This window comes from Lepus europaeus, chromosome 14 (assembly GCF_033115175.1).
Source record: "Lepus europaeus isolate LE1 chromosome 14, mLepTim1.pri, whole genome shotgun sequence".
Lineage (NCBI taxonomy): Eukaryota > Metazoa > Chordata > Mammalia > Lagomorpha > Leporidae > Lepus > Lepus europaeus.
The window spans coordinates 77604581-77630386 of NC_084840.1; the positions used below are offsets into that span (position 1 = coordinate 77604581).

Here is a 25806-nt window from a genome sequence, read left to right on the forward strand (position 1 = left end):
TGCCCACCAACCAGCTTCTTCATTTATAAACTGGGAATAGTAAGAGTACTGACCTCTTGGAGTTGCTGTGAGAATTGTGAGTTAATGCATCTAAAATATTTAGAATAGTGCATGGCAGATAATAAGCATTCAGTACATTTTTCCTGCTGTTATAAAAACCAATGACTTGTCCATTTTAATACTGAAAGACTTGAAGCCCAATAAAATCTCACAGGTAGATACTGAAAGAATTGTGTCCTAATTTTATCACCACTGATATATCTAAAAAGGACATACTAATAATACTCATCACTGTCAATCATGTTGCTATGTTTCAGGGACTTTTCTTTGCACATACAGCTAATTTTGAATATAAATAATGTTCAAATAATTTTTTTAAAGATTTTATTTATTTGAAAGAGTTACAGTGAGAGGTACAGACAGAGAGGTCATCCATCTGATGGTTCACTCTCCAGATGGCAGCAACAGCCAGAGCTGCGCTGATCCAAAGCCAGGAGCCAGGAGCTTCTTTCTGGACTCCCACGTGGGAGTGCAGGGTGCAGGGGCCCAAGGACTTAGGCCATCTTCTACTGCTTTCCTGGGCCATAGCAGAGAGCTGGATGGGAAGAGGAGCAGCCAGGACTAGAACTGGTGCCCATATGGGATGCCTGTGCTATAGGACAGGGCTTTAACCCACTGCACCACAGCACCGCCCCCCCTCAAATAATTTTATTTCTATACTTTAGAGCCTTAGGAGAATAACTGAATATTACTTTACCTTAATGCCAGAAATATAAATACATACTGATCCTTTTAAGAGTTTTACCATTTCCTTTTTTTTTTTTTTTTTTTTGCAGATTTGAAGAAGTAATGCTTTCCATTAATAGATAATACTGTGATCTATAGTCTAACAGTAATTTTAGGGATTGTTCTTTGAATTTTTTTTTTCCCAGTAAAATTAATGGATATGTGCAGTGGGTAACTAGGGTTGAGCCAAGTTAGCAGTTTTATAACCTTAGATCAGAGAGTTCCTATTTTTTAAGGAGATTTAGCTTTTTGAAAGATAATATAATTTTTTTCATCTCTTATTTATTTGGAAGGTGGAGAGAGACAGGCAGACAAAAAACACATCTGGTTCATTCCCCAAATGCCCCAAATACCAAAGCCAGGAGCCCAGGTACTTGAGCTATCATCTGCTGCCTCCCAGGGTGTGCCTGAGCAGGAAGCAAAAATTGAGAGTAGAGATAGTATTCAAATCCAGGCACTCCAGTATGGGATGCATGTGTCCTAAGCAGCATCCTAACCCATTCTTTTTTAGCAGTAACTTTACCATTTTAATTAAGCTTTGTTTATGCTAAAAGCAGTTTGTAAAAAATAATTTACATTGTTCATAAATACACAGATGATGAAAAGACATATGTTAGAGCCAAAGGAAAATCACAGTGTAACTAAATACAATTTAATATGTCAAACTAGCTTCATAATGTGTTAGTTTATTTTTGCCTTAAATGTTTTAATTCTAATACATGAAAAAATATATTGGGTTGCAGATCAGAAATATTTAAATTTATGGACAGAATTCTTAAAAGATGTAGAATACCCACCTTTTGCTCTACATTTCAGCCTTCAAGTCCCCCCTTACAATGGACTGTGTTGTATATCTTCTGGAAAGGTCACATGTAATCTTAATATTTTATGAAATTGGGTATTTTTTTCCATAAGGACTTAAAATAACTATTCATTTTTGGTCTGACCTCTGTAAAAAGTGAGTGTGTTTTTCCAAAAGTTTTGGAGATTAACAATCTCTCACAGGCTTTCTATGCGTAATTTATTTTGGGGGTTCCTTTTTCTCATGGAATTCAGAAAAAATAGAAACCTGAAACATTTTTCAGGTTTTAAAAAATTTGCTAATTTTTTAATGTTCTTAACTATTTTTCTTTCAGACATGCAATTCATTCTGAAGTCAATATATTCGTTTCTGGTAAATAAATTAGTACCTTTGACTATGTAATTCTCAGTAATACTTTTTTTTTTTTTTTTTTGACAGGCAGAGTGGATAGTGAGAGAGACAGAGAGAAATGTATTCCTTTTTGCCGTTGGTTCACCCTCCAATGGCCGCTGCGGCCAGCGCATTGCGCTGATCCAAAGCCAGGAGCCAGGTGTTTCTCCTGGTCTCCCATGCGGGTGCAGGGCCCAAGGACTTGGACCATCCTCCACTGCCTTCCCGGGCCACAGCAGAGAGCTGGCCTGGAAGAGGGGCAACGGGGACAGAATCCGGCGCCCCAACCGGGACTAGAACCTGGTGTGCTGGCACCGCAAGGCAGAGGATTAGCCTGTTAAGCCACGGCGCCGGCCTCAGTAATACTTGTAATATACATGGGTATTTGTACAGCAGCCCTCCTTTATTCACCAGGGATGCCTGAAACCCAAGATAGTGCCAAATCTTAATATATGCCATATTTTTCATTATACAAAATTTAATTTCAAGTTAGGTACAGTAAGAAATTAACAACAGTAAATGAAAATAAAAGAACTATAAATACACTGTGCTAAAATACATGACTATAGTTTTCTCTCTTTTCAGAGTCACAACAATATTTTCATACTTCCACTTATCTCAACTAACTGAAGCTATGGAAAGCAAAAGCACAAAGAGATTACTGTATTAGATTATAAATAACCTTTGAGTGGCTGGTGCTGTGGTGCAGTGGGTTAACGCCCTGGCCTGAAGCGTCAGCATCCCATGTGGGCGCCGGATCTAGTCCCAGCTACTCCTCTTCCAGTCCAGCTCTCTGCTATGGCCTGGGAAAGTAGTGGAGGGTTGCCCAAGTCCTTGGGCCCCTGCACCCACGTGGGAGACTGGAAGAAGCTTCTGGCTCCTGGCTTCAGATTGGCACAGCTCCGGTCATTGCAGCCAATTGGAGATGAGCCAGCAGATGGAACTCTCTCTCTCTCTCTCTCCTCTCTCCTCTCTCCTCTCCCCTCTCTCCTCTGTGTAGCTCATTCAAGTAAGTAAATGAATATTAAAAAATAAATAAATAAATAACCTTTGAGAGTTAAAATTCATGGAAAAATGGAATTAAAAGATAAGCTGATTTTGATGCAAAAAAAATGTCAATCCATGGAGTCTTCAAAAGTTTGTAGAAAGTGTATTTCATGGAATAAGTACATAGATTTTGATTTTTTACACCAAAATAAAGTGGTCTTTTAATTCTGTTTCCATGAACTTTTTGAACCCTAAGATTTCTTAAGTACTAATTTTCTGTTAAGTCTTGATTTCCTTTTTCTTCTTAGAGCCATTTTCCTTTGTGTGCCTTGTCAAAATCTGAACAAACTTCTGTATTAATTTAGAAAACTACAGAAGCCCTTGCATTTTGTTTAAGCCTGTAAACTTTTTTGTAAATATTTATTTATTTATTTGAAAGTCAGAGTTACACAGAGAGAAAGAGAGGCAGAGAGAGAGAGAGTGAAGTCTTCCATCCGCTGGTTTACTCCCAAGTTGGCTGCGATGGCCAGAGCTACACTGATCTGAAGCCAGGAGGCAGGAGATTCTTCTTGGTCTCCCATGTGGTGTAGGGGCACAAGGACTTGGGCCATCTTCTACTGCTTTCCCAGGCCACAGCAGAGAGCTGGATCAGAAGCAGAGCAGCCGGGACTCAAAGCGTTGGCCATATGGGATACCAGCACTGCAGATGGCTGCTATACCTGCTATACCAAAGCGCCGTTCCCAAGCCTGTAAATTTTTACAAGAATGACAGTCACCTGTGGTGTTTCCATAGCTTAGAGTGAACAGAGAATATGGAGATCAGAGGTGAAGCCAGATGTATAAATGGACAGTAGCCTGACAATCCATAAAGTTAAATAATACCTTCTGGAATATTTGGCCTAAAGAGTTGGCCAGGGTTTCATTAATAATTGCCAATTTCTGAATTTTTATCTTGCTTCCAGCTTAGAACTAACTAGAGAAAGTCAAATATGTATCCTAACACCGCGCACAGTAGATTGCCTGCTTCTAGTTAGCCCTCCTGCCACTTTGTCTTGCCAACAGCTTCCAGTCAAGGCATACCTGAAGCCTTCCCTTTCCCCAGTGTACAGCTTCACACTCCTCTTTGAGTGTCTCCCATGTGGGTACAGGGACTAAAGCACTTGGGCCGTGTTCTCCTGCTTTCCCGGGCACATTAGCAGAGAGCTGGATCGGAAGTGGAGCAGTTGGGACTCCAACCAGTTCCCATATGGGATGCCAGTGCTGCAGGCCGGGGCTTTATCCCATTGCACCACAGTGCCAGCCACACTGCTTAATTTCTTTACAGTGAATGGAAAGAAAACACAAAAGAAAAGTCTGTCACTCAATGATGAAGAACAAAATTTAGTCATGTTTTATTCTCAAATGTAGTTATTTAAAACTTTTTTATTTGGCTGTATTAAATTGTAATTTTCTTAAATCAAAAGAACTAACCAAAATGAAATGCAAATATCTATTGAGAGTATCTTTATCATATTTTTTGCACCTGCTAAAAAGTTAATTCACTTTTTATTTAACTTAGTAATACAATATAGAGTATTACTACTAGATCTTGTATTATTGGACCATGTATATATTCCCAAGATAAACCCTGGTTGGTTTGGTGAGTTGCATTTTTTTTAATAACCTATTCTAATTTTATATAGGCTCTTTGACTGCAGAGATTCTCAGAATCACCAGAATCTATACCTTGTTTAATTTTTACATATTACATATTATCTTTTACTTCTAAGGTTGGATGACTAGGCAACTTTTAAAAAGTTTGGAAACTATGAAAAATAACTTTTTAAAATATAATGCTTTTATTATACTAATGTTACTTGTGTTTATTGTTTGTTTTCTATTAATAGGTATCCCCTTCGGAGAGGTAGCTCCTTCACATTTTTAACACCTGGCCCCCATTGGGATTTTACTTTGGTGAGTAGATAACTTTATTTTTTATTTTGAAGCATTAGATAGAATTAATTCTTGGCTTGTCCTTCAGTATAATTGTATAATTGGGTTGTCTGTACTTCTGAGCATTTTGAGGCACAGAATTTTATGACCATCTAATTTCAAGTAAATATAAAAGATATTTTGCAAAGTACTCATATCTGTTAATGTTTATGCAGTCCTTTCTATTATTCTAATAGTGTTAAATTTAAGAATGCATATCATAAAACATCAAGTTATTTTTGTATACAATCTGCAACAGCTTTTTCTTTCTTAGTTGAAAATATAAAACTGCTTGATGGAAGGTTATATATATAAAATGAATGATTTTTCTCCTGTTAATCATCTCATAATAGAGTGACTACTTCATTATTTTTACAGCAAGTTTTTATTGTTGAGCATTCCTGTTTGAGATTTCTGGTTGTTGGTGTTTTCTTTAAGATATATGTGCTAATTTATTTATTCTTTTGAAAGACAGAGCAACAGACAAAGGGAAGGAGAAAGATCTTACATGCGGTGGTTCACTCTCCAAATGGCCTCCTCAGCCAGGTTTGGTCCAGTCAAAGGCAGGACTGGGAACTCTGTTCCAGTCTCCCACATGGGTTGTAGGAGCCTTAGTACATAGACCATCTTCTGCTGTCTTTCCAGGCTCATCATTGAAATGCCAGGTTAGAAGTGGATTACCCAGGACTCCCAGCTGACACAATGGGATGCTGGTGTCATAAGTGGAGGCTTAACCCACTATATCACAATGCCAGGTCCAAGATTTATGTATTATATCCATTACGTTATTTGGCGAGGAAAGCATTCATAGCAAGAATCTCATGATTTTAATGCCATTTTCCATAGTCCTTTGAAATGTTTGCCATCTTGGTCCCTTTCCCTTACAGGTCAGTGAGCCTAAACAAACAGAAAAACTTGAGTAGAAAAAGCTCTCTAAGACATTTCTAATATCAGAAATATTTTGAGCATTTATTCATGGTATATTTATTTCTAATTTAAATGTATGACTGTTGTGAGCTAATATCTCAAGGTATACCATACAGTTTGAGAATCTCTAATCTGAAAACCCAAAATCTTCAATGCTTTAAATCTGAAACTTTTTGAGCACTAACCTGATGCTTGGAAAGTTTTGGATTTTGGGGCATTGTGAATTTTAGATTTTCCAATTAGGAATGCTCAGCCCATAAATTCAATGCACATATTCCAAAATCTAAAAAATCCAATATCTGAAACACTTCTGGTCCCAGGCATTTCAAATAAGGCATAGTCAACCTATATTCACTTAGAGTAAGTTTAATGAGAGCATAAATAGCCATGACAGTTTCAGAGTTTGGGACTGATGTATTGGATCTGATTCAAACACTGTTATTTAAGCTATGATATAAATAATAATGAACTATAATCTGCTTATGATTAGTAAAGCCTATTTTTTAAAGTACTTAAAATATATTTAAAAAAATAGTTCTAACATTTTCCCATGCGTCTATCATACTTGGGCAAACCAGAAGTAATATCTTATGGCTTGTATATTAAAACTTCTGGAATGTGGACCTCTGCACCTGTGTGGGAGACCTGGAGGAAGCTCCTGGCTCCTGGTTTTGGATCGGCACACATCTCTGGCCATTGCAGCCATTTGGGGAGTGAACCAGTGGATGGAAGAACTCTCTCTGCCTCTGCCTCTCAGTAACTCTGCCTTTCAAGTAAATAAATAAATCTTAAAAGCAAACAAACAAAAAACTTCTGGTATGTGATTAAGGAAAACTAAGAGGGAAAATTATAAATTTTAATTTTATAGTTCCAGAAAAGGACAAAAATTAATGAACTAAGGGTAAAGCTCAAGATACACTAGAAAAAGAATGTAGAATAAACCAAAACAAATTGAAAGAAATCTAAGAGTAGAAGAAAATAATATCAGTACCCACTCATAATAAACTTTTTGGTAAACCAGGAATAGTAGAGAATTTCCCTAGCCTGAGACCTATCACAAGCAATAAATGTAATGAAAATGTTAAATATTTCCTTTAGACTTAAAAAGAAGCCTACCATCACTGTCTGTTCAGCAACACAATAAGCTAACACACTGAGAAAAAAAAGATACACAAAGTAGAAAGGAAGAGATAGTATGATTTCTTTACTTATAATGTGATTGTCTATCCAACAGAATGTTAAAAGATAATAAATTTTAAAAAGAGTTCAAGCAAGGTCATTGGCTCTAAGACTCATTAAAGGGGCAGGTGTTGTTGTGGCTCAGCAGCTTAAGTTGCTGCCTGGGACACCTACATCCCACATTGTAGTGACTAGAATTGGGTCCTGTCTTTGCTTCTATCCAGTTTCCTGCTACTGCACATCCTGGGAAGCAGCAGATGATGGCTGCTTTGTCTTTGCCACCCACCTGGGAGACTCAGACAGAGTCTGGCTCCTGGCTTCCTCCAGGCCTAGTCTAGGATGGAGAATCTCTCTGTCCCTCTCTCTTTGTCTTTCTTACTCACTCATTAACTCACTGTGCCTTTCAAATAAATAAAGACAAAGAAGTAAACTTTTTTAAAAAAGATTTACTTATTTATTTGAAAGTCAGATTTACACAGAGGGAGGAAGAGCCAGAGAAAAACAGGGATCTTCCATTAGCTGGTTTCACTCCCTAAGTGGCCGTGGCTGCCAGGACTGGGCCAGGCTGAAGCCAGGAGTCAGGAGATTCTTCCAGATCTCCCACATAAATACAGGGGTCCAAGCACATCAGTCGTCTTCTGCTGCTTTCCCAGGCAAATTAGCAGGGAGCTGGATTAGAAGTGGAGCATCCGGGTCTGGAACCAGTGTACAAATGTGATGCCATTGTCAGGCAGTAGCTTTACCCACTATGCCACAACATCAGCCCCAAATAAATAAACTTAAAAAAAAAATCATTTCGTGGGGCTGGCGCTGTGGCACAGAGGGTTAATGCCCTGGCCTGAAGTGCCGGCATCCCATATGGGTGCCGGTTTGAGACCCGGCTGCTCCTCTTCCCATCCAGCTCTCTGCTGTGGCCTGGAAAAGCAGTAGAAGATGGCCCAAGTCCTTGGGCCCCTGCACCCATGTGGGAGACCCAGAAGAAGCTCCTGGCTCCTGGCTTCGGATCGGTGCAGCTCCTGCCATTGCGGCCATCTGGAGAGTGAACCAGCAGACGGAAGACCCCTCTCTCTCTCTCTCTCTCTCTCTCTCTCTCTCTCTCTTTCTCTCTCTGTCTCTACCTCTCTGTAACTCTGTCCTTCAAAATAAATAAAATAAATCTTTAAAAACAAAATCATTTTGTGACATGATTGTCATTTTTAGCCCTTGTTTATACTTCTGTGGAACTGTGGTTTTCCTTTTTCCTTTTGAATATTATGGTTAGTGTTGAATTAAGCATGTGAATATAGAATGGATTAAAATTAAGTCTTTGCAAAAAAAATGATGAAAGGAAAAGAGGAGAGGGAGGGAAATATGATTGTCTTCTTGGAACTCTACCTATGGAATGCATGAAATCTATTACTTTATTTTTTTTTTTAAATATTTCATTTATTTGTTTGGAGAGGTAGGGTTACAGACAGTGAGAGGGAGAGACAGAGAGAAAGATCTTTCTTCCATTGGTTCACTCCCCAAATGGCTGCAATAGCTGGAGCTGCACCAAATCTGAAGCCAGGAGCCAGGCACTTGTCCCATTCTCCCACGTGGGTGCAGGGGCCCAAGGACTTGGGCCATTTTCTACTGCTTTCCCAGGCCATAGCAGAGAGCTGGATTGGAAATGGAGCAGCTGGGACTAAAACCGGCGCCTATATGGGATGCCAGCACTGCAGGTGGAGGATTGACCTATTGTGCCATGGTGCTGGCCCATATATTAATTTAAAAAAAAAGGGAAAAAAATTGAATGACCTGGTACAAACTGGAGAAAGAACATTCCTATAAATGATGAAGCATAGCTTGAGATGCCCATTGTTTGAAAACAATGCTTTAATGTGATGAGAGATGATGTGGCCTTCCTGGATCCAAGCACATCTGTAGTTTGTGCTGTGTTGCCCTTGTGGTAACATAGTTCATTCCTTTTTTGACTTCTAAAAAGCAATGACTCAAGGCCAGAAATGAAGAAAATGTTTATTTTAGTGTTGTTTTGCAAACAGAAGTTCATCTCATTCTTCTTTGAAGTTCAAAATAGTATGTATTACATTTCAATCCATGCTAATTGTGAAGTATTTGACCATAAAAATCTCTTTGAAATTAACATTTCATAACATTTCATATTATTTCATATTATATATACTTCATATATATTTCATAATATTTAATGAGAAAGTCATATAACCTTACAGTTTGAGATACTTAATAGATCATTTATATTAGAGGTTCTTTTCCTTTTTAGAATTATATCCCCCATCTATCTTAAAATTTTGGACCTTATTCTCTAGGAAAATATATATTCATAACTAAACCAGTAGAATGTGTGTGTGTGTAAATACTAGCAGTAAATAAGCAATTATAAATTTTGAAGACCCTTTAATTGAAATAGTAACAACTTAAAAACTAGTAACCCATGAAAAAAATGTGTGAAACCTTCATGGGAAAGTTTGTAAAAATTTAATGAAAACATACTGTACCTAATTAAATGGAGAGCTATATGAGTACTATACGCGTAGTCATGCAATGAAAGACTCAGTATAAAAATGTCAGTTCTTTGTAAATTACTCCATAACTTTAGTACAGGTTTTTTTGTTTTGTTTTGTTTGACAGGCAGAGTGGACAATGAGAGAGAGAAAGGTCTTCCTTTTGCCGTTGGTTCACCCTCCAGTGGCCGCCGCAGCCGGCATGCTGCGGCTGGCACATCGCACTGATCCGAAGCCAGGAGCCAGGTGCTTCTCCTGGCCTCCCATGCAGGTGCAGGGCCCAAGGACTTGGGCCATTCTCCACTGCACTCCCGGGCCATAGCAGAGAGCTGGCCTGGAAGAGGGGCAACCAGGACAGAATCCGGCACCCCGACCGGAACTAGAACCTGGTGTGCCGGCGCCGCAGGTGGAGGATTAGCCTAGTGAGCCGCGGCGCTGGCCAAGTTTAGTACAGTTTTAATAGTTATGTCATTACTTTACTAGATCTCATTCTGCAAGTCATGTGAGAGAGTACATAGCCCAGAAGACCAAAAACAGTACACAAGGTGCGGAGCACTTGTCTTACTGTAATAGTTATTAGGACTCAGTGTGATATGAGCACAGAGATAGACAAATAGACAGTGGAGCAAAATTTGAAACCAAGAAAGAAGCCCACATATATATGAGAACTTCACAGACTTGAAGAAGGAATGGGACTCTACAAATGATGTTAGGAGTGGTAGCAGTTAACTTTCTTACCCAATGCTGTATACATATAAAAATAAATTCTGGATGGATTAAAGCAATAAATATAAAAGACAAAACTTGAAAATAATTAAAAGAAACAAAGTTAGTACTTTCAAAATCTGTTAAATTTCTTCACATACTCACATGTATACAGTTTCAGATAGTTGTGTGAGGATAATCATATACATGCTTTCTTCATTTTGCTTGCTGTTTTCCTCCCCCTTGTCCCTTTTCCTTCCCCCAATGAGTCCTTCCATCCCCGACCTCCTCTCTAAGCCATGTCAACAATATCTGTGTATCCCTCTGTATTTTCTTCAAATTATTATTTACTAATCATAAAGATACACATATAAGGATACTGGATTAGATAGCTTTCCAAAATAGGGATCATGTTATTCATAACTTTCCTGCATCTTCAAGATATGACCTTGGAATCAGTAAAGATTTCTTGAGTTCTGTCACCTCATTTTTTAGTCTTTACAATTTTTATTTATATTGTTCTTGTTTTAGATTATCTTAGTATCTTTTAGCTGAATTTGAAATGGTATATTATAATTTTTGCTCTGCCTCTTTAAGCATTTCTTTCTGGTATGCCTTCATTCTCTAATGCAAATGTGAGGAACCTCTTTTCCGCCAAAGGCCATTGGGATATTTATAACATCATTCATAGGCCATTATTTTGTAATTATTAACTTAAAAATTATCCTGCTATAGATTTATCAAATTTTGAGTCCTATCTGGTGGGGCCAGACCAAATGATTCCATGGGCCTTACACAGCCTGCAGGCTAGCCACTCTCCACCCCTACCCTAATGGAGTGGTATTCTGTCCTTCATCCTCTTTTTTCTTAGAGTGATTTTTATATAGGATTTGACTTTGATAATTTTCTATTCATTTTTTTTCTCAACTTCTTTTTTAAAGATCTATTTATTTATTTATTTATTTGAAAGCATTACAGAGAGAGAGAGAGACCTTCCATCTGCTTGTTCACTCTCCAGATGGCCACAATAGCCTGGACAGGGACTGGGCCTGGGCTGGACCTGGAGCCAGGAGCTTCTTCCAGGTCCCTGACATAGGCGCAGGGGCCCAAGCACCTGGGCCATCTTCCACTGCTTTTCCCAGGCCATTAGCAGGGAGCTGGGTCAGAAGTGGAGCAGCCAGAACATGAAACTATATGGGATGCCAATATGGAATGCAACTGCTTTACCCACCATGCCACAATGCTGGTCCCTTTCTTCAACTGTTGTAAGGAGGCTTGGTTCAAATAGCTTTTCTTATCTCACAGAGTTCCCTCTGTTGTTTTCATGGTATCTTGCTTTCTGAGACCTCTTAGCTCTGATACTTGCCCCACTTCTACCTGGACTTGGGCATTTTGTTTTTCTTTATTGATCTTTTCCTGATTAATTTTGTTTTGATTCCCATTTTTTTTTCCTCCTGTGTAGTCCCAGGAACTGGAAGAGAGCCCTGGTTGGTCATTTTTTTAAGAGATCACTAGACTAGGCTGTGTCACAAATAACCTGAAAGGCTATTTTGAAATGAAGAATATTTAAATACTACTTAAGGGTGCATATTCAGTATTTATTAAGACCCAGAAATGGTAAATATGACAGTTTGGCTCTTATTGGTGCCAGAAGGGATGAATGATTATGATGAAGTACTCCAGCATTGTGGATGTTCATCTAAAAAATCTTGGAGCTTGGTTAATAAATTCTGCTTCAGGCAACAAATCTGAGCCATGAAAAAAAGATATTTTCTTTTCAAGTGAACACCCCTACCCTTCCAAGAGGATAAATAATATGTGTTCCTTTTTTAAAAATAATGTATTGCTTTTCTGGATAAAACATATTTTGCTTTTTATCTAACAAGTACAGACAGCCTTGGACTTAGCTAAAAGTTCTGTTCTGAAAATCTTTATATAAGTAAGTTTTAATAGAGTAGACTCACAACACAGCAGGATGTGACTAGTGGGGATTAGGAGGACTGTTTAGAGTATATGTGAATGTCTCTCACCAAAATAATTTTCTTGTGAGTGCAGCCAAAGGGTTAACTTTTTAAAAGTGGTTTTTCTAGTTGTATAAACCTTTCTTGAATGGGGTAATATACATTCCTTCTATGTGAGAATGAATCTTTTTTTCTTACAGAAAAGAAAACGGAGAGATAAAGATGATGATGTTGTCAGCCTTAGCAGCCTGGATCTGAAGGTAAACCTTACTGCTTTGTTAAAGTAAAGCACTTTAAAATATGCAGGTAGCATTTTATTTCTGTACTGTAAAAAATAAAAATATTGGTCAGGTTGCTGGGGATTGCTTCTTTCATTGCAAAATTGAATAATTTTGGCTCATAGAGACCATCTTTTTGCTGCTCTTCTTCTGTGTTGGTCCAACAAGAGGAAGACCACTTTCAGAACAGTATCAGGCTATAACTAGTGATCACAAACACAAATACCTAACAAGGCAGGCCCACAATATATCAAGAAAAGGAAGTAGTCTAGAGAGTAGTGACCATGAGAGCTCCATGCCTCTCCTGAAAGAGGCAACACTACACTATTCTAGCCCATTGTGGTGCACATAGGACTGTCAAAATCTGGATTTTTATGTGAAATCTCTTGATCTTTAAATGTTGAATCAGGTTTTTCTAAGGAGAGCCATGCAGGGGTTTTCTTAATTTATTTTATGCTACAAAGACATTATTCTACTCCACATTCTCTATTTTCTTGTGATAATTTTAAATGGTGCTCGTGATTGGGCTCTTTTTTTTTTTTTTTTTTTTTTTTTTTAAGATTTTATTTATTTGAGAGGTAGAGTTACAGACAGAGAGAGACAGAGAGAAAGATCTTCTATCCGCTTATTCACTCCCCAAATGGCTGCAACAGCTGGAGCTGGGCTGATCTGGAGCCAGGAGCTTCTTCCGGGTCTCCCATGTGGGTGCAGGGGCCCAAGGACTTGGGCCATCTTCCACTGCTTTTCCCAGGCCATAGCAGAGAGCTAAATCTGAAGAGGAGCATCCGGGACTAGACCAGCAGTGATATGGCATGCCAGCACTGCAGGAGGAGGATTAACCTACTGTGCCACAGTGCCAGAACCTTATGATTGCTCTTAAATGTGAGTTTCCCTGTATTTTTTGTTGAGGAGGCCAGGACAGCCTTTACAGCTACCTAACTCTGAAGCTCCCTCTTCTGTTGTGTTCACATGTTATTTTTATAAAGATTCACTTACTTAGGAAAGCAGAGTGACAGAGAGAAACAGATCTTTTATTTACTAGTTTGTTCCCCAAATGCGCACAGTGGGCATGGCTGGGCCAGGCTGGGCCATGGGGAAACCAGGAGCTGGGAATTCCATCCAGCTGTCCTATGTGGGTGGCCAGAACACAAGTGCTTGGACAATCATCCATTGGATCCAAGTACAGAGTAGCCGGGACTCAAGCCAGGTATCCCAAGCAGGCAGATTAACCTGCTGCACCACAATAACCACCCTACAGGTGTTTGGTTTTGTTTGTTTTTCCTTAAAAAATAGCCTTGGGGCTGAAGCTGTGCTATAGCTGGTAGAAGCCACCACTGCAGTGCCAGCATCTTATATGGGTGCCAGTTGGAGTCCCAGCTGCTCCACTTCTGATCCAGCTCTCTCCTATGGCCTGGGAAAGCAGTAGAAGATGGCCCAAGTCCTTGGGCCCCTGCACCCGTGTGGGAGACCTGGAAGAAACTCCTGGCTCCTGGCTTCGGATCAGCAGAGCTCTGGCCATTGTAGCCAACTGGGGAGTGAACCAGTGGATGGAAGACCTCTCTCTCTCTGCCTCTCCTTTCTCTGTGTAACTCTGACTTTCAAATAAATACATCCTAAAAAAAAAATAATAATAACCTTATACCTTCCGTATAACATCATACATTGATTAAATTTACAGTTGATTTTTCTGAAATGTAGTCCTTCCATATATTGAGAAAAAATTGTTAATGATGGCTTAGTGTAGCATCTAGATTAGATTAGAGTAAGATTGCAGTTAGATTAGAGTTGCAGAAATTAAACAACATTCCTAAGCTTCCATCTTTAGCAATCTTTTAATAACATTTCCTTGAAGAACTCATTTGTTCATAGGGTCAGGTGTGTATAACTGATGATTCCCTAATCTATGCTTTTAAGCCATATCATAGTCCTGATTTTCCCTTTCATCCATTTACAGTTTTGTGCTAGCCTTCTTGCCTGTAGCCTTTTCATGACACCATACTAGTGTTTCTTTACAATTGGGTTTTCTTAGTATTTTGCTTTAATTCTTTTGGTGGCTAATCATTGCTTGTGGGATAAAATCCAAATACCTATTGTAACCCATTTATGATTGCTCCCCTTCTCCATTCCTCCATTGTTTTTCTCTTACCATATATCCTTTCTACTCCTTGAATATCCATATTTCTTTTCTTTACTTGGCTGGTGCCTACTTACTTGCACTCAAACATTATCTCCAGGAATCCTTCCCAAGTTTATTCTTCTCCCGCTACTTCATCCTCCACTAATCTGGCCCCATATGTCTTCAAAGAACATCTAGTTTTTGTTCTTATTTTCTAAAGCTGAAAGATGGTTACTCTGTATAGCCAGAACTGAAAACCAGGCATTCTTTTTTTTTTTTTTTTTAAGATTTATTTTATTTATTTGAAAGACAGAGTTATAGAGAGAGGTAGAGATGGAGAGAGATCTTCCATCCGCTGGTTCACTCCCTAGATGGCCACAACAGCCAGAGCTGTGCCAATCCAAAGCCAGGAGCTTCTTCCGGGTCTCCCACGTGGGTGCAGGGGCCCAAGGACTTGGGCCATCTTCCACTGCTTTTCCCAGGCCATAGCAGAGAGCTGGATCAGAAGAGGAGCAACCAGGACTAGAACCGGCATCCATATGGGATGCCAGTGCTTCAGGCGAGGGCATTAACCTGCTGCACCACGGCGCAGGCCCCACATGTATACATCCTTAAAGTTATTTCTCCCTGATTTGAAACACCTTGAAAACAGATTGTCAATTCCCTCTGCCCCCTATTTCTTGCTTGGCTTTACATCTAAATAAAATAATTATTATGTAATATTTAGATATAATCAGTTTATATGATTATTTGATGCCAATAGGAACTTTATTTCCCTCTGTCTTTCAGTAACCTAGCCACATGGCCTGAGCTATAACAGCTGTTAAGTAAATATTTGATGAATGAATGATTGTAGATCAAATGAAGTAAGACCTTGAATGTAGGTCTTATGTAATGTGATCATTTTATTATGTATTTTGACTTCGGATATGACTTATACTAAGAATTTAATGCTGATGTTAATTGAGTTTACATGTTATATATCATTGGCTGTTTTGTCTTGAAGCTGTGATTGCTTATCATATTTTTCTAATATTTTACCAGGCCTTCTTACTATTGAATTAAATATAAAATTATTCATTTTTAAAAGAACATTTTTTAAGGTGCTTCAGCTATGTATGTTAGCAGCCAGGAGCCTTGCCTTTTTCTAATCTGAAATAATACTAAATGAGTAATACAAATTTATATTTTCATGAATCAGGTTTGTATCAAAATGTGAATCCTGATGGTGTTCAAAGAACAGAATACTTCAAAAGAATGAGGTTTCACCTCACACCTATTAGAGTGGCCCTCATACAGAAATCAACAAAAACAAATGCTGAGGATGTGGGGAAAAGGGCACCCTAACCCACTATTGGTGGGAATGTAAACTGGAAAAGCCACTATGGAAAAGAATATGGAAATACCTCAAAAATCTGAATATAGACCTACCATGTGACCCAGCCATCCCACTCCTGGAATTTACTCAAGGGAAATGAAATCAGTAAACAGAAGTGCTATCTGCACCTCCATGTTTATTGTAGCTCAATTCACAACAGCTAAGACATGGAAGCAACCTAAATGCCCATCAACCGAAGACTGGATAAAGAAATTGTGGGATATGTCCACTATAGAATACTACATAGCAATAAAAAAAGAATGAGATTTAGTCATTTGCTACAAAATGGGACAAGCTGGAAAACCTTATACTTAATGAAATAACCAGTCCCAAAGAGAATGTTTTCCCTGATTTGGGAGAATTAATAGCATTCCTAAAATGAAAGCTATAGGAGCGAAATTGACACTTTTAGAATCAATGACTTGAATAATCCTTGACCTGACTGACAGTTTATCATTGTTACTTTTTATTTTGTATATCCTTTTTGTTTTTTTCCTCTGTTTTCTTCCTTTCTTTTCTCTTCTTCCTACTGTATGCTGAATTCTATGTAACATAGTTAATCATACATATTTTAAGTCCAATGGAAAAGATCTCAGTTAAAAATAAGAGGGAGAATAAGAGATGGAGGAGGTAGTCTATAACTGTAAAGCAGTATAGTTCTGCAGATGTACTTCTAAGGGTATATCCTAAGAACTTGTCATGGGATTCCAAACCCCTAAAAATCGGTGTTATGAATGCCATCTTAACTGTTAAAATTGTCATATTAAATGTTAAAGTCAACATATAGATAGGATTGGGCCGGCGCCATGGCTTAACAGGCTAATCCTCCGCCTTGCAGCGCCGGCACACTGGGTTCTAGTCCCGGTCGGGGCGCCAGATTCTATCCCAGTTGCCCCTCTTCCAGGCCAGCTCTCTGCTATGGCCTGGGAAGGCAGTGGAGGATGGCCCAAGTCCTTGGGCCCTGCACCTGCATGGGAGACCAGGAGAAGCACCTGGCTCCTGGCTTTGGATCAGCGAGATGTGCCGGCCGCAGCGGCCATTGGAGGGTGAACCAACGGCAAAAAGGAAGACCTTTCTCTCTGTCTCTCTCTCTCTCTCACTATCCACTCTGCCTGTCAAAAAATAAAAATAAAAATAAATATATAGATAGGATTAAGTATAAAAGTGATCATGTAAATAACATCAAGTGCCTGGTAATAATAGAATTTAAAAAGAAGGAAAGTCCAATATGGGAAGCAGTCCACACAGCAGACTCCTAGAATGACATTCACTGTAAATAACACTCTGACCTCAGAATCAACCCTTAAGGCTTGCTGGTCTGGCTGAAAGGCCTGTGAGAGCATTTCAGGCAGGGAAAGCCCAGACTCTGTTGCAACAAATATCCTACATGGAAGATCTCTATGAGACCTCAGTGGAAAGAAAGGACCATCAAAGAAGGATATACTCTTTTCTGAAGGGAGGAGAGAACACCCACTTTGCTTACGGCCGTGTCCAAATACCGATGGAGTCAATGGTCACAGAAAGCTTCTATAGCCTTGGCAGCCCACAGCAAGAGCCTCAAGTGATCACTGACGTCATAAATAGGAGTATTAATTGTTAAAACAAAAGAAGTCACTGTGCACTTAACTCCCCATATAGGATCTCCGTCCCTATTGAGTTGTCTTAAGAATCAACTGCAAATTTTGTTCCCAAACTGTACTCTGTATGGTGTGTGTGTGTGCATGAGTGCAAACTGTTGAGATCTGCTTAACATGGAGTTGGTCCTCTGTATATAAAATCAAACTAAAATGAAGGAAGGAGATGGGAGAGGGAGAGGAGGTGGGATGGCAGTTGAGAGAGGAGGGTGGGTATGGGGGAAAGAACCACTATATTACTAAAGTTATATCTATGAAAAAGTGCATTCATTAAATAAAAACTTAAGAAAAAAAGAATACTTCAGGGCCAGTGCCGTGGCTAACTTGGTTAATCCTCCACCTGCAGTGCCGGCATCCCATATGGGTCCTGGGTTCTAGTTCCGGTTGCTCCTCTTCCAGTCCAGCTCTGCTGTGGCCCAGGAAGGCAGTGGAGGATGGCCCGGGTGCTTGGGCCCCTACACCCACATGGGAGACCAGGAGGAAGCACCTGGCTCCTGGCTTCGGATCATCGTAGCGTCAGCCATAGCGGCCATTTGGGGGATGAACACAATGGAAGGAAGACCTTTCTCTCTGTCTTTCTCTTTCGCTGTCTGTCAAATATAAATAAATAGGGGCCGGCGCTGTGGCTCAGCGGGTTAACACCCAGGCCTGAAGCACTGGCATCCCATATGTGCCCCGGTTCTAGTCCCAGCTGCTCCTCTTCTGATCCAGCTCTCTGCTATGGCCTGGAAAAGCAGTATAAGATGGCCAAGTCCTTGGGCCCCTGCACCCACATGGGAGACCCAGAAGAAGCTCCTGGCTCCTGGCTTCGGATCGACACAGCTCCAGCATTGCAGCCAACTGGGGAGTGAACCATCAGATGGAAGACCTCTCTCTCTCTGCTTCTCCTCTCTCTGTGTAACTCTGACTTACAAATAAACAAACAAATCTAAAAAAAAAACTTCAAACAATGTTGTCAAATAGGTGAATCTTTAGTTCTTTTGAATGTTCAGATTTGGAGATCTTAGTTTTCTTAAAAGTTAAATGGTATATTGGGGGTTAACATTTTCAGTATTGAAATGTTAGCAATTTTGAGATTAAACATAATACTAAATTATGTACTCTATTCCTAATAAAGTAATATATAAATGATAAGAGACTCTAAAAATTGTTATTATTTAAAATTACAGTAGTGTTTTTGTAGTTTCTGATTTAACACTCTAAATATCACTTTTGAGAAATAACCTTCTTAGAAGCATGACAGGGAATTTGTAATTTTCCTAGGTAAAGAGATGAATAGTTTAAACCTAGCTGACCTACTACACTTGGTGACATAACCAGTGAATAAGCCCAACCTAGTGATACCCACTGCATTTTAATGTAACTATGATCTCTACTGGTTGCCGTATAAAGGAATCCAATATTATTTCTCTGTGACATAGGACCAGAAAATAAAGCCAATTGCTGATGCAGGTGATAAAAGTAAAGAGAAACTAAAGATAAAATGATAGCTCTCTGCCAAAAATATAAAAGCTGAATATATCAGTTATCCCTGGTAATGCTGGTTCACTCCCTGAATGGTCACAATGGCCGGATCTGGGTTGATCTGAAGCCAAGAGCTTCTTCTGGATCACCCACGTGAGTGTAGGAGCCCAAGCACTTGGGCCATCTTCCACTGCTTTCTTAGGCCATTAAGCAGGGAGCTGGATCAGAAGTGGAGCAGCTGGGACTCGAATCGGCACCCATATGGGATTCCGGCTCCACAGGCAGAGGCTTCACCTGCTACGCCACAGCACTGGCCCTAAAACTATTTATCCTTAAGCTTAATCTTTCATAAACTGTTATATACATAAATATTTGTGATTGCTTTTTTCTTTACAAAAATTTAAAACAGTGTTTTAAAAGATCACTTGAGTTTATATCTTGCTTATAAGAGCTACCTGATTCTTAATTACTGTATAGTATTCCATAGCAGTAAAGTATTGTAATCTGTTTAGTCCTTTAACAATTGCCACTTAGTAAATTTCCAATTTTTTTCACATTAAAGATAATGCTGCAGGCCGGCACTGCAGCTCACTAGGCTAATCCTCTGCCTTGCGGCGCTGGCACACGGATTCTAGTCCCGGTCGGGGCACCGGATTCTGTCCCAGTTGCCCCTCTTCCAAGCCAGCTCTCTGCTGTGGCCAGGGAGTGCAGTGGAGGATGGCCCAAGTGCTTGGGCCCTGCACCCCATGGGAGACCAGGAGAAGCACTTGGCTCCTGGCTTCGGATCAGCGCGGTGCACCGGCCGCAGCGCGCCAGCCACGGCGGCCATTGGAGGGTGAACCAACGGCAAAAGGAAGACCTCTCTCTCTCTCTCTCTCTCTGTCTCTCTCACTGTCCACTCTGCCTGTCAAAAAAAAAAAAAAAAAAAATGCTGCAGTACATCTTCTCCTTCCACACAAGGAAGAACCATTTTTATGAGTGATATAGATATAGGGTTGAATGTTTTACCTTTACTGATACTATCTATTTGCTGTCTAAAATATTTAACAGACACTGCTCCATCAATTTATGATAATCAGCTTATCCCTACAGTCTTGTCAAGTCTGTTATTTGGGGTGTGTGCGTGTGTATGAGACAGAGAGAGAACTATTAGAATTAGACAGACAGAGGGACCAGCGCCATGGCTCACTTGGTTAATCCTCCACCTGTGGCTCCCATATGGGCGCCAGGTTCTGGTCCTGGTTCCTTCTCTTCCAGTCCAGCTCTCTGCTGTGGCCCAGGAGGGCAGTGGAGGATGGTCCAAGTGCTTGGGTCTCTGCACCCACATGGGAGACCAGGAAGAAGCACCTGGCTACTGGCTTCAGATCTGTGCAGCACCAGCTGTAGCAGCCATTTGGGGGGTGAACCAACAGAAGGAAGACCTCTCTCTCTCTCTCTCTCTGTCTCTCTCTCACTGTCTATAACTCTACCTGTTTAAAAAAAAAAAAATAGAAAATCAGTAAGGAAATGGAAAACTTAAACTCAGACCAAATGAACCTAAGAAACAGATACAGGACCTCCACCCAACAAACAACAAGAGAATATACGTTTTTCTCAAGGATAGGCCATATGTTAGGCTGCAAAACAAGTCTTAATAATTTGGAAAAGACTGAAATCATAACCAACTTTTTCCAATCACAGAATCAGTTTCCATTCTAGTTTCTTGTTGAAACTAGAAAGCAATAGCAAAAGGAAAACTAGATAATACAAATGTATATAGAAATTAAGCAACGCATTGTTAAAGGCCCACTAGGTCAAAGGGAAACTAACTAAATCAGCATGAAAAGAGAGAATACCAAAATGTATGTGGTGCAACAAAAGCCATGCTAAGAGAGAAATTTATTGCTGTAAATATTTACAATAGGAAGAGTGATCTCCAAACAATAACCTTTAAGGAGCTAGAAAAAGAAAAGCAACCTAACCCAAAACTAGCAGAGGGAAGGAAATAATAAAGATTAGAGTGGAGATAAATAAAATATAGAATTTTTAAAAATCAGTGAAAACAAAATATGGTTCTTTGAAAGATTAGCAAAATTAACACTGTAGGTAGCTTGAGAGTCAAATTACTAAATGAAAGTGGGGATATAACTGCCATGTGTAGAGCAATAAAGAGAGTTGTAAAAAAAAAAAAGTACTGTGAATAACTGTATACCAACAAATTGGATAACTAGGAGCAAGCTACCAAGACTAAATTAGAAAAAGAAAAAGATCTGAATAGATCCGTAACTAGTTAAAAAGATTGACTCCATAGACAAAGCCAATCCACAAAGCAAAGTCCTAAATGAGATGGCTTTACTGGTGAATTTCACCAAATATTTCAAGAATAACAGTAGTCTTTCTCAAACTCTCCCAAAAATTGAGAGAAAAGGAATGCTTAGTAACTCCTCAGACGAGTATTTACCCTGGTATCAAAGCCAGACAAAGGTGCTACAAGAAAACTGCAGTAAATATCCATTAAGTGTTGTGAAAATCCTCAACAAAGTACTAGCAAAGTGGATTTGGCAGCATTCTAGAAGCATTATACACTGTGACCAAGTGGGATTTCATCAGGAGTGCAAAGATGATGTAACATTTATTTCAGCAGAATGAAAGAAGGAAACCAAATGGTCGTCTCAATTGATGCAAAAAACAAAAGCATATAACAAAATTCACCCTCTAGTGATAACACTTGGCAAACCCAGACTAGAAGAAAACAACTTACCAGATAAATAAATAGAATATTTTTCAGCCTTAAGAAGGAAAGACATTCCGGTAGTGTCACAACATGATCAATCTTGAAGACATAGTAAGGAAAATAAGCCACACACACACATGCACACAAAAGCCAAATATTGTTTGAGACTACAAAAAGTTGAATAATGGTTACCAGTAGTGCTAGAGGAAGAGAGTGTGGGAAGTTAAGAGTTTAATGAGTGCAGAGTTGAATTCAGTTTGGGATGATGGAAAACTTCTGGAGATGGATAGATAGTGGTGATAGAAAGTTTAAGGGAAGAGAATAGCCTCTTTTCCTGAAAACCATAGGCTACCGAAGACTAACTGCTTTAGTTGTCGTTCACTTTCTTGTTTTGCTTGGAGAAAGATATCTAAAGTAGGTTCATTCTCTGATCAGGCTGCATGGTGCTATACCCCCAAAAGCTATGGTCCTTGGCTGCAGGAATCAAGGAGTGGAGATAGAAATGAATAAGCTGTACAAGAAGCCATAATTAAAAATATTCTCTTCCGGCCAGGGCCGTGGCTCACTTTGCTAACCCTCTACCTGTGGCGCCGGCACCCCAGGTTCTAGTCCCATTTGGGACGCTGGATTCTGTCCCAGTTGCTCCTCTTTCAGTCTAGCTCTCTGCTGTGGCCCTGAAAGGCAGTGGAGGATGGCCCAAGTGCTTGGGCCCTGCACCTGCATGGGAGACCAGGAGGAAGCAGCTGGCTCCTGCCTTCGGATCGGTGTAGTTTGCCAGCTGCAGTGCGCCGGCCATAGCAGCCATTTGGGGGGTGAACCAACGGAAAGGAAGACCTTTCTCTCTCTCTCTCTCTCTCTCTCTCACTGTCTAACTCTGCCTGTCAAAAAAAAAAAAAAAAGTTCTCTTCCTCTTCTGTCACCCATAATAGATTTCCCTTTTCTTCAGCTGTTAGGAAACAGTAGGTATTTCCTTGAATTAAAAATGTGGATATCTAGCCTAGGTTTCCTCTGGAAAGCAGAACCTGAGACAAGGCTGGCATGTAGGGAGTTTACTTGAGAAATAGGAATAGGAGAAAGTGAAACAAGGAAAGGGGAAAGTCAATGTGATAGTCTGTTACTGACTTGTCATTTGGGCCTCTCAGCAATCCATAGTTTTAACACAGAGGAACAAACTAGTATGCTGCTATGTGAAGCCATAATTGATAAACATCTCATTTCTGCACCCCCATAGTAGATTTCTTTAACCCATAGCTAGCATTTCAAAAGAATCTAAGTTGTCCCACCTCTGTCCTTAAGGGATCTGAGCCTTTGGTTTCTTTGCCTTAGTGGAGCTGTGATGGCTGCATTTGCCCCTTTTTTTTTTTTTTTTTTTTTTTGACAGGCAGAGTGGACAGTGAGAGAGAGAGAGAGACAGAGAGAAAGGTCTTCCTTTGCCGTTGGTTCACCCTCCAATGGCCGCCGCGGCTGGCGCGCTACGGCCGGCGCACCGCGCTGATCCGATGGCAGGAGCCAGGTGCCTATCCTGGTCTCCCATGGGGTGCAGGACCCAAGCACTTGGGCCATCCTCCTCTGCACTCCCTGGCCACAGCAGAGAGCTGGCCTGGAAGAGGGGCAGCCGGGACAGAACCGGCACCCCGACCGGGACTAGAACCCGGTGTGCCGGCGCCGCTACATTTGCCCCTTTTTAATAGAGCCAAGTTGCAAAAATGGGAAACACAGATTCTACTCTCTTGGAATAATGCTATCAGCCTAGGGTAAGGGAAATCTGTTATGAATGGTAGAGAAGGAAGATATTATTTTCAATTATGGCTTCCTTTTAAGGCTTACTCATTCCACTTATACCCCTAGAGTCCTAGAGCCAAGTTTTATAGCTCCTGGGGGCACAGCACCATATGTGGATAGTTTCAAGTGTATCACACTCGGAAAGACAGTGCTCTAACCCTGCAGAATTTTATTCCTGAGCTGGTGCAACAGCTGAGCCTTCATTAAACAATTACACCATTCTGTTGAGCTGTCTGCTTTTGGATAAAGGAGTGTATAAAAGAGCCAGTGGATCATGTGATTATCTTCCCATTATTGTAACTCTTTCAATATAAAATAGAGCTGTAAGTCTGAAACAGTTTATGGGTTTCATGCTAGTAAATCAGGCACTCTGTAAGCCCTCAGATTATGTTACTGGCAGAGGTCTTGAAGACAGAAAGATAGTTTAGCATCTCATAGAGATGTCAGTATGCACAAGGATACATCACTGCTCACTCTAGAAGCATGGGGTCTAATGTAATCAGCTGCTCAGGGTTTGGTCCATCATTCATTTCTCAGCTGCTGGCAGGTTGGGCATTCATCAGTGACAGTGACCAGGTCATCTAATAAAAGAGAGAGACTCTGCTGATGGGTCACTGTCAACCATGATTCCTGCCAGCATGGGCCTATTGCACAAGCATTGTTACCTACCCTTTGAGGCACTAGAACCTTTGTACTCTTTGATAAACATTAGCGTAAGAAAAAAGGTTCTCCACTTTGTGTGCACTTCCACAGGTCTGTCCATACTTTTTTAAACTTTCTTTTCTACCTTTCCAGTCTTGTTTCCTTCCAAGCTCCCAAACATTGAGCTGAGCCATTCACCACTGCTCAGAAGCATATATGTCATGCCATTTTTACCTCTATGCCCAATGTGCTGCTTACATTTCTGCCTCCTGGAAGTGTTTCCCTTTACCTGTCTTAGGATTACTCCTAAATCGGATGCAGTGTAATAATGGTTCATTTTCTGCTCATAGCAACTTATGAAGCTAATCCATCTGTGTTGTAGGGCCAGGTTTTCTCCTGTCAGTTGGTTAAAGGGAACTAAATGAGTAGTGGAGGGAGAAGTATCAATGCAATGCACTTGCTAACGTGGCAGTCAGGGCCACCTATTGGTGTAACTTACAACATCTTTGTTCTTCTCAGGCCTGATCACAACTCAAACCATTTCTATCTTTGTATTACAAAGTTGCTGCTGTACCTGCCCCACAGTTGATCTGAACCTGATCATCTAGGGCAGCTCTGATTGCATGATCATATGCTGTCCTATGGTCAGGTTTTCATTCTTCACAAAGTCTACAGGCACACCAGGAGCTGCTTTTCACACAATAAATCATTTTCTGCAGTGGAAAGCATAGCCTTGCTCCAGAACCCTGGGGCCTCTGCGTTGCAGTTGTTTTCCTTTGTCAAAGACGTCACACAGCATCCTTGTCCACCTAAATGCCTCAAGCTTGATCGAATTTGCTAGGTTACATAACCTGGACAAGCTACAGAGACTTTTCTTGCTCTGGATGCCACTGAAAACTGTTGGCCTTTCAGATTACCACATTTATGGTTCAGAGCAGAATCCCCAAATGCAGCAGACATTTCCTCCAGTGTTGAAAAATCTTGCCTAGTACCATGCTTAGTGCTAAGGGATGCAAGGTGTAATACCTGACCTTTTGCATAAATGGATATATGTGACCTTTACCATAGAGAGGTCTCAGATAGCCTCAGGCCATTGGGTCTATTAAAACTTTTCTAGTGTGATTTCTGCAAGTATGCAGAATACTTGCCACTTCTTGTTCACCAGGTCCTTTTAGTATGATGTCATCAATATAGTGGACTAGCATGATGTTGGAATATTAAAGTCTTTGCAGACACTTTGTGACAAAGAACACAACAGTAGGACATGAGAATTAATATGGACTGCTCTCCATCCCATATAAAAGCTAAACTGCTTCTGATCCTCCTTACTAATGAAGATTGGAAAGAACACGTAGGCCAGATTAACAACTATTGTTCTGTTCCAGTAAAGATTCTACGTCTTGCACAGCAGCAGCTGAGGTTAGTACTACTACTTAAGGCACTGTCATTCACCACATCCATCTGTTTGTTATGGAAGGCACGCAGATCAATCGAAGAGGAAATCAACACTCCTACATTCTGCACAATGATGGCTAGTCTCTGTTTTCTCCTGGTGTATAATACCACTTCTGATGTATTGTGACCCAG

General features: G+C 40.2%; 1 protein-coding gene across 2 annotated transcripts in view; it reads left to right on the forward strand.

Annotated features, from left to right (window-relative positions):
* NET1 (neuroepithelial cell transforming 1) overlaps positions 1–25806 on the forward strand; it is a 67114-nt gene that overhangs the window by 17639 nt on the left and 23669 nt on the right. For both annotated transcript variants that reach the window (XM_062211028.1, XM_062211030.1), the window contains exons 2-3: positions 4852–4918; positions 12413–12472. In XM_062211028.1, coding sequence (XP_062067012.1) covers positions 4852–4918; positions 12413–12472 — 127 coding nt within the window. The remainder of the gene's footprint in view (positions 1–4851; positions 4919–12412; positions 12473–25806) is intronic.